The sequence below is a fragment of the Sabethes cyaneus genome, chromosome 3 (assembly GCF_943734655.1).
Source record: "Sabethes cyaneus chromosome 3, idSabCyanKW18_F2, whole genome shotgun sequence".
NCBI lineage: Eukaryota > Metazoa > Arthropoda > Insecta > Diptera > Culicidae > Sabethes > Sabethes cyaneus.
Genome location: NC_071355.1, coordinates 189,945,454 through 189,956,249, shown reverse-complemented (window position 1 = coordinate 189,956,249; position 10,796 = coordinate 189,945,454). Strand labels below are relative to the sequence as shown.

Sequence of the window (10,796 nt, the reverse complement as noted above, 5' to 3'; positions counted from 1 at the left end):
AAAGGTATCGCCGAAATCATTTAAAAATCTTCATTTATGTTTGTGTTCCAAGCTTAATTTAGAAGTCAGTTTGAATTTTGTTTTAAATTTGCTAGATATTTTTTGAAACTCGATCCGTTTCGTTAAATTTTCAATACAATTGTAGTGTTTTGTAAAACAAATTCAGCAAACCCTTTTATTTATTATGAAGAAATATCTCATCAAGTGAGAATTAGTATCGACGCGTTCTAAATCAATTTTGAAAGAGCTGAAGTCATTGTTAATAAACCAAAATATCTATTATTTTCTGTATTTTGTTCAATGCCAAATTTTTTTTATTGGTTGATGTAAGTATTTCTAAAGAGAAAACTTATCAATAAGACTCTCATAAAACTAATGCAATGGTTAAATTGATCTCTAACGTCTACTTTCCGTTATGTAATAATTTATTTTTCGTATCTTAAACTGCACACCAAGAACGTAGTAAAAGTATGTTTATAAATAACAGTTCTGCGTGGTCCTACGTCAACAGGCGATAGAGTCTGTGATGCAACCCTGCACTTTTTCGTAAACATTGTTGTGATTTTTAGTTCGGACGATGAAAAATTTTAATGGACGGATTTTGAAACGGTACGACGAATTTCAGAAATAAAGTCAGTTGCGTAGTTTCAATAAAATGCTTTAATAATCGCTTTTTAGTGATTTCAAAGTGCACGGATCGGAAGGTAAGTGTGTTTGAGTCAAATCAGTAAAAGAACTTTTGGAATATTCATTAAATCCATCCAAGAAATGATGAACATTAAAGTGGCTTTACTTACTACGACGGGAATTAGAAATAAACCGTATAATACGCATAATTTGGCTAACACGTGCAGCCTTTAAAGTCAATGTATGCAAAAACTCTCCAAGAAAAATAAAACAACTTTAACATCACACACTCAACCGTTTGAATGCGTTACAAAAAATCTGAAGCGTTTGTCACAAAGTTCAACTATAAAGTGACACAATAAAGCAAACATTAAAAGAATCGTCAACACCACAAATGATGGAACTCCCTTTAACTAAAATTCTCTGCAAACTGGTTGAAGTCAGTCTATCGAATTACCCTAATGAAAGATTACGATTAATTAAAGATTATTGTTTGCAATTACTTCTAGTAGTCATTCAGGGTTTCTAAATTTCAGAATATCTGTAAATTATTTTCTTACATCCTAGTAGGTACCTGCATTCATGATATGCAAAGCGCCTCCATCAATCAACGAGAAAAAGGGATGCATAGCTATTTTTGAATACGCCATTTTGGAATCTCAACAAACCCTACAAGAACTTCGCGGTATCGGTAATAATTTCAATTTACAAGTGGATTTATATTTTTTGCTAGCATCGTCAAACTAGGTACTATTTAATATCGGCGAATCATTTATCCAAGCCTGCACATTGATCCAAATATGCGACTTACTCCGATACGATTAAAACTTTTTATCCGAACAACACTTAAAATAGTCAATGCAGCATGTACGGTAGCGATATGGATCAATGGCTTTGCAATGTAACGATGAATCACTTGTGAATCGATACCTTATGCCTGTAGATACTTGGGATGGCGATTACTTTCTCGTTCTATATAATCACTGTCGCGTGCCGGGTGCTGCCTACGTCATTTCGTTCTATCCGGGAGTGACCAAGTGATTCATGTAATTTGACTATTTTACTTTATCACGTTCAGTTGCAGCTGGTGCATTTCTCTGAGCGATAGCTGAAGTGAAGCACTGATATGGATGATAGCGTATTTTACTAATTAGCCAAACTGGCACCAATGTAGCAATTTATGATAGTAATTAGAACCTTTATAAATGCGTCACAAAACTGAAATTATTACATGTAAAGTTCAGTATTACAATTATCGAAGACAAACAAACGCACTACGGTGAAAGAGGGTAGCAAAATGAATGGAAAAATCCGTTTTTATAAGTATTCTTCAATGTATACACAAGTATACACTGATACCATTGTTGAGGAAATGATACTAGACTCAGTCTTCAGTCCATAGCTACATATTCCTTGCCAGATGATGGCCGTCTTTGCGAATTTTTCAACAAACACGAACTTATCTGTTACATCGAGACGTCCACTTGGAGTGTAAATTTTCAACCGAGAAGTTGCTGGAAATCCATTTTCACGTAAGTTTCATCGTCTATCAAAATACATCCGGCAAAAAGTACTCGTACTAGGGCATAACAAGCTTCTTGGCTACCAAATTCCAAATTTCAGCTGGCTACCAAATTAAATAAACAAATAAATAAATAAATAAATTCTACTTCAAGCTCTGAGTCGGATATATACGCGCACTGAAAGACTTCTCCCTGCGAGGATATTCCGCATGGTTCAATAGTTGGCATCGTACCTTCTAGCCATAACCCGGACTGGACCTAAAGCACCTCAACATTTAGTGACGGAGGACATAAACTGAACATGTTTGGTTGGAATATAGTATGTCCCTAATTGCATCATTATGAGAACCTACTTGCGTATAACTGCCAGGTTTCGTTCGGCAAAAGACATAACTAATGTAAGCAACAGCTGGAATGAGCATAAGTCTATGAATCACAACAGCTTTATAAATAATTCAAAACTATCTTTTTTGATTTGAAAAAAAAAAATCCAAATGATAATCAAGAAAATGAATGACTAACCATTTTTCCATTCCTAGTTCCCGACAACATGATAGGAACATAAATAAAATAATTAAGGTGACAGTTCTGCTGAAGCTGCTTGCTAATAATCATATTTGAGACGAAAAGCAGGTTTCGATGAACGGAAAAAGTAAGAGCATAGTTTCAGAGAGATCCATGGAGGTGCATGGTCTTGTGCGGGGTGAATAAAATCTCCACAAATCAATGTCCCGAATTATTAAACGCTACTCGTACCGACGAACTTACAGAAAATCTCACCAATCATCCGGTAAAGTCCCTCTACACGACATTGACATATTTTACACCAGTTGGAAAAGAATCTGCCACTAGGCAGATTCTACCACAAATTAATATATTTTTTAAACATGTTTGATATTATTGTGATACTGTAAGATTAACAATAATCTTCTTTCATGTTCATTTTAAATTAGAATAATTTTTCGCTAAATACCGATCACAGGTATATAATCGCTCATTTTTTTATAATTCATTCCTGATAATTTTTTGAACTATTTTGTTGTTTGGTGTTTCCTGCCGGTGAAGAACAGCTTAATAAACGAACGTTCATTAAACGGAGGAAGTTATTATGCAGAAACTGATCTGCGTGGTCCAGAGGGGGGTTTTGGTTGTGATGATTCGCACTTCTGTGAAAAGAGAGGCAAACGTCAACAAACATGTGTCAACCATTTCAATCGTAGCCAAAGTTTGTTGCCAAATAAGGCATGGAAAGCTTCAGGGCAACTGTTATAACTATTTTGTAATATATTATAACTATTTTCAGTGTGTTTTTCGATGGAGTGGTAATGCGCTTTGCCAGTCAATTATATGAGCTTTGCCCTCAATGGTCAAACATTATTAATTTTTTTCACCCCTATTCTGTATTTCGAACGAATCTTTATTTCGTACGACTTGTTTCGAACGAGATGTTTTGCCCATTTGATTTTGCTGACGGATATTTTGTTCGAAAGAACTTTCGTTCGAAATACAGAATAGCGGTGATTATTATTAAGGGTAATCTTTCCTATAGATGGAGAGAATGGTAAAAGATAGTAATGAAGCTAAAATTATTGATATAGTATTTCAAGAGTGGGGCAAGACGCGAAGAGGAAAGAGCGAAAAATTGTGTAAGGGAAGGTTACCAGAACAATGTTTACTAGCTTCATAGTTCGTTGCCTTTTACCAACCATAATTGGCCGAAATTAATTTTTCTAAACATTACTTACTGCCGAATTCAGGAACCGTCTCCACATTTCTCGGTTCTCTGCCGCTTTCCAATCATCCCTAACACTCACTACTCTAGGATCCTCATCAACAGCGCTCGTCAAACGGATACGGGTCTCTCATCCGGCATCCTTGCTACGTGCCCAGCCCATTGCAACCTGCCGTGTTTTATCCGCCTCACAATATCCGCATCTTTGTATACTTGGTATATTTCATGGTTCATGTGCCTGCGCCACACTCCTTCTTCTTGTATGCCATCAAAAGTACCAAGAGCTGATCGGTCGCTCTCTTGCACCTTTCACCGTACTCTTGGACCACGCTTCGTGACCATAGAGTATTACCGAGAGAATTAGCGTCTTATAAAGTATCTTGTTGGTAGTCGCTATCTGCATAAACAAATTCGTCAACCACTTCAAAAGTATCTCTATCTATCCTTACCGCAGTTTCAACACCCTATGGGCTACCACGCTCTCTACCAAGCACCATATACTTTGTTTTGGTAGAATTTATGATAAACCCTATCATCGCAGCTTCCTCCGTAAGATGCGTATACGCCTCTTCCACAACTCTACGGTTAACACCGATGATATCGCTAAACAATGACTTTTAAATATTAGACGATAACTAAAGGTTAGCAGGCCTAGGAAAACGAATAATCTTAAACAGCAGGCTGCAGTTGACTTATGAAACGTTGTATTCGCCAGCTATATCCAAGACGGCAGACCTGCCTTCGAGACTAGGCATCGCAGCCCTAGTAAGGCCTTTTGCTTAAAAATCATGCTATGATAGTCCGTCGCCTTGCTTCAAACCATCTAACTTTACAAACGAGTCCGATGTCTCCCTCGCTATCCTGACGCTTGATTTGGAACCATCATGAATAACACTGATTAGTTTTGTTAGAAAACCGTGCTCAAGTATAATCCGCCACAGCTCATTTCGTTTAACTGAATCGTACTCCGCCTTTAAGTCTACAAACAAATAGTGAATTTGCAAGTTGAATTCGCGGAATTTATCGAGGATTTGTCGCAAGGTGAACACTTGGTCCGTCGTGAAGCGTCCCTCTCGAAAACCGCACCCGTATTCACCAACAAAGTTAACCTGTAACGGCCTCAGTCTGAGAAACAGGATGCGGGAGGAATTCTGTATGCAGAATTGAGGAGAGTAATGCCTCGGAAATTACTGCATTCGAGTCGATGGCCTTTTTGACGACGTTCCAACCTGTCCGTAGGTAGTTCCTCCTTAATCCGTACCTTTCGTATAACCTAATGGATTGCACAATATAGCTTATAGCCGTTCACTACCGACTTTCAAAAGTTCGGCAGGAATGCCGTACTGGTTTCAGCTCTCTCGCTGCTTTTCTAATCTCGTCCAAAGTTGGTGAATCCACAGCTTTTTCAGCATCCTCAATCGCAAACCTATTTCTGTTGACCAATGCATCTTGTTCGCCATTCAACAATACATCGAAATGTTGTTTTCAACGTCTAGCCACCTCCGATCTTTCGGTAATCAGGTTCCCCTCGTTGTCGTTGCATATAACAGGAGTTGGCACGGTCCGGTGCCGGATTCTGTTGATCGTATTAAAGAAGGTTCTCGTATCGTGCCTCTCGAAGCAGTTCTCCGCCTCCGCGTTTCTTAGCGACGTGAAGTCTCTTTTCGGTAAGCTCTAGCATCTTGGTATCTCTCTCCCAGATTTTGTTACGTCGTCTATCCCCCATAACAAGAGAATTCGTAAGGTAGTATCAGACGGGTTTTATGGGGGCCCGTGCTACTGCGAATCAAATTTTCACTCTACGACAAATCCTGCAGAAATGCCGAGAGCACAACGCTCCCACCCAAGGATCATATTTTCGTTGATTTCAGCGCCGTATACGGTACAATCGAGCGCGAACAGCTATATCAGATAATGAACGAGAACGGACAAACTGACGTGACCGCACATAATTGCGATCAGCTCCTAATTCCGATCACTCAACCTAAATAGCAATTTTTTAGAAAATTAAGCTAAAATCTGCAGTAAATGAGCATACTCAGTTATTGTGCTATGTGTTTATGTGCCAGTTGTTGAAAAATGACTGCCTTTAGGGCACCATGCGCTTCAAAATAAATTAAAATCGACAGGCAGTAACAAAAAACACTATCAAAACGTATTTTTTTAGCCGAAGTGCTACCTATAACTACAAACTTTCTCTCATGCACATACTGATGGCATCATTTTTCGCCATTTAGAACATATATGAGAAAACTGATTGATGTTTAAGTTAATTTTTGGAAGTACTAAACAAACTATATTGTTTTGCCAAAAACGAATAGTTTTGTTGCCAAAATCGACCCGTGCCAAAATCGAAGAATACTAAAATCGAAATACCACTGTACCGCATTTTGCACCTTACTGGATTCCGCAGGTTGAAAGTGCGACACCATGAATTTCCTGTAGTAAAGAAGAGAAAGAGCAACAGTAAAAGAACCTGGATTGATCCAGGCTTAGCTGAAAAGTACAATGTGTACTGCAATAACTCCGAAACGCCCGCGCGGTTCTTCATCAAACTTAGCATACATGTTTCTTCTTATAATAAAATCAACACAGGTGATTGACAGGGATGGTTTCTAACAAGAGAAGTCCAAATTATAGAAAAGGTGCATTGTTTCTCTTTCATTATAGCGATTGTCGAAAAGAAAACTAATATAGGCACAGGTGACTGGGGGACAAAAACGGTGAACTGACAAGGAAAGAAGTGGCATCTTAATAAGAAAAAGAGAGGTTCGTTTCTTGTTAGTTCGTAGTTGAAGTGACTAATATATGACTAATACAAGTCACAAAAGAGTTATTTCAACTAAATGTGGTAGAAGCGAGTTATTTGGGACGTACTTTCAATGCTTGCCATGCTATGTTAATTTCATGATCGTACATTTTTCTGTCACATTAAAGGTGAAGGTCGTCAGAGTCCAGTTGCATGTTTTACTGATTTCAGTACTTTCACGACGAGAACAGAGTTGCTAGTAGTAGGTAATAATCTGTTATGAACAATTATGAAACGTAAAATCGCGTATCTATGTTTGCTGTTGAACGAGATCCGACAGTAATTCTATCACATAATACGCTGTGTACAGTGAATTTTATTATAATTGAATTTTATAAGTATATTTTTGACACTCTACAACCGTTAATTTAATAGCGAAAATTATTGGTCAATTTCATGCTCAATGTAAATAGGGCATCACTCCACATATACACCCGTTTTCTTGGTAACGTACAACAACGACGATCGCGAATTCGGAATTGCAATCGAAATGAACTATAGTTTTTCATATCAATTCAAGTGAACGGTTTGGGCAAAATCATTATAATATCTTACCAGATAACTGTTCGGGTGGTAAATTAAAGTTTTCTGTGTCTCAAATTAAGTTTCGCCAGTGATGTGACGACAGTAACGGCCAAAAAAATTAATGAAAAATTGACGGCGAAAAGGTGAAAATATAGTGATGAATGTTAATTGGACAGAATCTCAACATTTAGTGTAATATGCCCCAAAAAATAATAGAACCTATAGAATGCAGTGTTTAGTGCTTCGAGTTGTAAGATCTTATTACGGCTAGCAGGTTAGTTGAACTAATTTTATTTTTTTGTGATGGTCTAGTCTATGGGAGCATGTTGGTACACTGAAGAAGGGAAGAGAAGGGTGATATTCGGTGCCATACGGACTGCCATAAATGGACTCTGACGACCTTGTCGATAAGTATAACAAGCGTTAAAAAAAAACAACTGGAATTACAATTTAGTAATATTTTTCCCTAATTCATTTGAACGGCATCAATATAATATTATACGCAACTCCCGGTTAAGATCTGTTCGGAAATAAGGAGAAATCCCGTTTACAGAAGTAATAAGTAATAAAATATAATAAAATTCAGGTTTTGCTCACAGATGCTATAATGCTAAAAAAACATAACCATAAAAGTAAAAAATTTATGATTAATAATATACAATTGAAAACAATTTCACAACGAAACGAAAGTATCCCCAATAATCATACAAAACTTGTGATGCAAAAGCATATGAAGAGGCAATAAAAATGACTTAAGTTCAACTTACACACCTCCACTGCAATGATGGGATATTCCGAATCATAACCCAAGACAGCAGCAGCAGCGCATCACAAGCCACTAGAAGCTGCCTTTTACGTTCGCGATTCGCTGGTCAGAAGGCGCCTAGCAAAACGCGCGTATGAGAATCGCATGTTTTTCTACACACTGAGATATACGAATTTGACTGTGTAGTTGGCTATCCCGTTTCCGATTCATAAAAGCCAGTTTGGTGGGGTTGTATCCCACTAGTCGGACTTGATACACTGTCGCGAACGAACGCAGGCTGCCGTACACGAGACGAGCTTCCTCTCGCAGGCAGTCAGGTCTACCCTGAGGACGCAGAGCAGCGCAGAATAAAACCTGATCCAAGCTGTCGATTAACTCGGAACTAATTATATACTAGTGCATAGTAATTTATTAGAAAAAGACAAAATGAAGCAACCGCAAGTAATATTACTCATTGGAGTTCTATGCATTCACTCAGTTTTAGGTAAGTGTATAATGTCAACGGCAGCCGTAGATTTGTTTTCATTTCGATATACCGATCGATCGATGATTCGTGTTTTTCCCCAATTAACAGGTCAACAGGTCAAACAGTGTCCCTCGCAGCAGCAGTGCCTGGAGTTTAACAGCTGTCACGAGTTTCGGACGTATGTTGGAGTCGCAGCAACTAAGTGGCCTCCAATGGTACAAACATTAATCAAAAGCCGCATCTGCAAGTTGGAACAACGTGGGCGCGAAAGAGTAAGTTAGAATACCCATTTGCCTCCGGTTTTCAGCGATCGTGGGTTTGTCAATACCAATACTGCGTCATAATAAGTTGTCCACCCGGCATTTCGTCGATAGGCGGAATCAAATTGGTCAAATAAAATATTTCGACAATTAGTTATATAGTGATGCGCAAATTGTGGAAGTTTTCGTGCTGGTTGCATGTGATATGTGTAAAAAATGTGTTCGTTTCCTTTGTCTAAAAGCAAACACCTAAACAGCGAACGAGTTTCATTCAACTTATTCTGAATACCGTTAATTAGTTTGTTTTGTTGCAGATCTACAGCGTCTGTTGCAGTTCGCCATATCAGTTTCCAAATGGTTTGTTCAACAGCTGGGGACATCCTGCCCCAAGCGCCCACAAGCCTAGGGGTCTAGATTTATTAGATATGAAAACATGTGGTAAGCACAGCAGCGAACGGATAGCCTTCGGAAAGAAGGCTCAGGTGTTCGAATATCCGTGGATGGCTCTACTTCTAGATGACAATCAGGAAATCCGCTGCGGCGGATCTCTTATCGCAGAGAGCTACGTCCTCACAGCAGCACATTGCAATCGACCGGCGATGTAAGTAATTATTTTAAAGAAGGTTTTTGAAAAAATGTGACAAAGATCTTCGCTATTTCAGAGCAACCGTGCGTTTAGGTGAAAATGATATATCCAAGGATATCGATTGTAACAACTTCGGTGATGAGTTGGACTGTGCCGATCCTCCGCAGGACATCGAGGTGTCCAAATTCATTAAGCATTCGTTATATAGTAGCTCTAAGAGAAGAAATGATATAGCTTTAATCAAACTTGCCAAACCAGCTAGATTAAGTTTTAGTAAGTTGAATATTTTTGCAACAAAACACAGATTATGTAACTTTATCACCCTTGCTCTCATCCTCAGGTGTTAAAACCATCTGTCTGCCCATTGGAGCGATGGTGCGCAGTCCGGAGCCAAAGGAAATGATCATTTCCGGTTGGGGTTTCACCGAACGGGGACGAACCTCAAACGTGCTGCAATATGCTAGCGTGCCGATTCTAACGACCGACCGCTGCGCCAGCACCTTGGCCAAACTCAGTGATGCCATTACGCTGGACGATTCCAGTCAGCTTTGTGCCGGTGGAGTAAACAAGGTGGACAATTGCGCGGGAGATTCCGGCGGACCGTTGCAGTATTATTCGCGCTCGTCCGCTGCGGTAATGTACGGTGTGGTCTCGTTTGGGGTCAACTCGTGTGGAGATGAAAGCGCTCCCGGAGTGTACACTAGGGTTTCACACTATATCGACTGGATCGCACAGAACTTGGAATAAAGTGGAAACTTCGTGACTTAGTATTGATTTATTAATAGTGGAGAAAATAATAATCCATTTGCAGGTGTCATATTATGCTAGTCATGTTACTTTGGTAGTATATATTTATTTCATTACTAGTATATCATAGATTTTATTGGTAGAGGAATCATCCATGTGATGGGAATACGCATAAGTTAGAGCGAAAATTGGACTATTCTACCAAGTCAGTCGTCACAAGTTCGAATCTTGATTGAGAGGAATTGCTAGACTCGGTAGGATCAAAATACTTTGCAAAAGTTCTGAGCATTGTTAGCGGAGCGGAAAACATAGGATGAATGCCGAGACTTTAGTTCGTTTTATACTTGACATACATGAAGAGCATTAAAAGACCACAAACGACTTATAGATATAGTATTACAACTTCGAACGAGCTTTTAACCCCTTAGGAAAATAGTACTTGAAGTTGTGTTTTACTTTTCCTTATTTGTTCTGGTTAGTGGTTTTCAGCATGGTTAGTTTTCGGAATAGGACCTAGTCACAATTTATTTTTTTAAAGTGCTTTAAATGCGTTAAAAATCGTTATGAAAAACAGAAGTGAGTCATATGGGGTTAGTTAACCACTCGGATAGTAGATAATCGCATACCAGTCTTAGCCCTTTTATCGTTCTCACCTTTTCGCACGGTCGACAAATATAGTTTAGCGAAAAAGTGTCATAACTTTTCAGAGTGCATTTTTTCACGTCAAAATAACCGTGAATAGTATTAGGTACATC

General features: G+C 38.7%; 1 protein-coding gene across 1 annotated transcript; it reads left to right on the top strand.

The window, feature by feature from the left end:
* The first annotated feature begins 8,408 nt into the window (after positions 1–8,408).
* LOC128740515 (phenoloxidase-activating factor 3-like) lies at positions 8,409–10,041 on the top strand. The gene is made up of 5 exons (XM_053836059.1): positions 8,409–8,466; positions 8,557–8,720; positions 9,023–9,309; positions 9,371–9,567; positions 9,635–10,041. Exons 1-5 carry the CDS (start codon positions 8,409–8,411, stop codon positions 10,039–10,041), a joined length of 1,113 nt encoding a protein of 370 aa, XP_053692034.1.
* Positions 10,042–10,796: the final 755 nt, after the last annotated feature.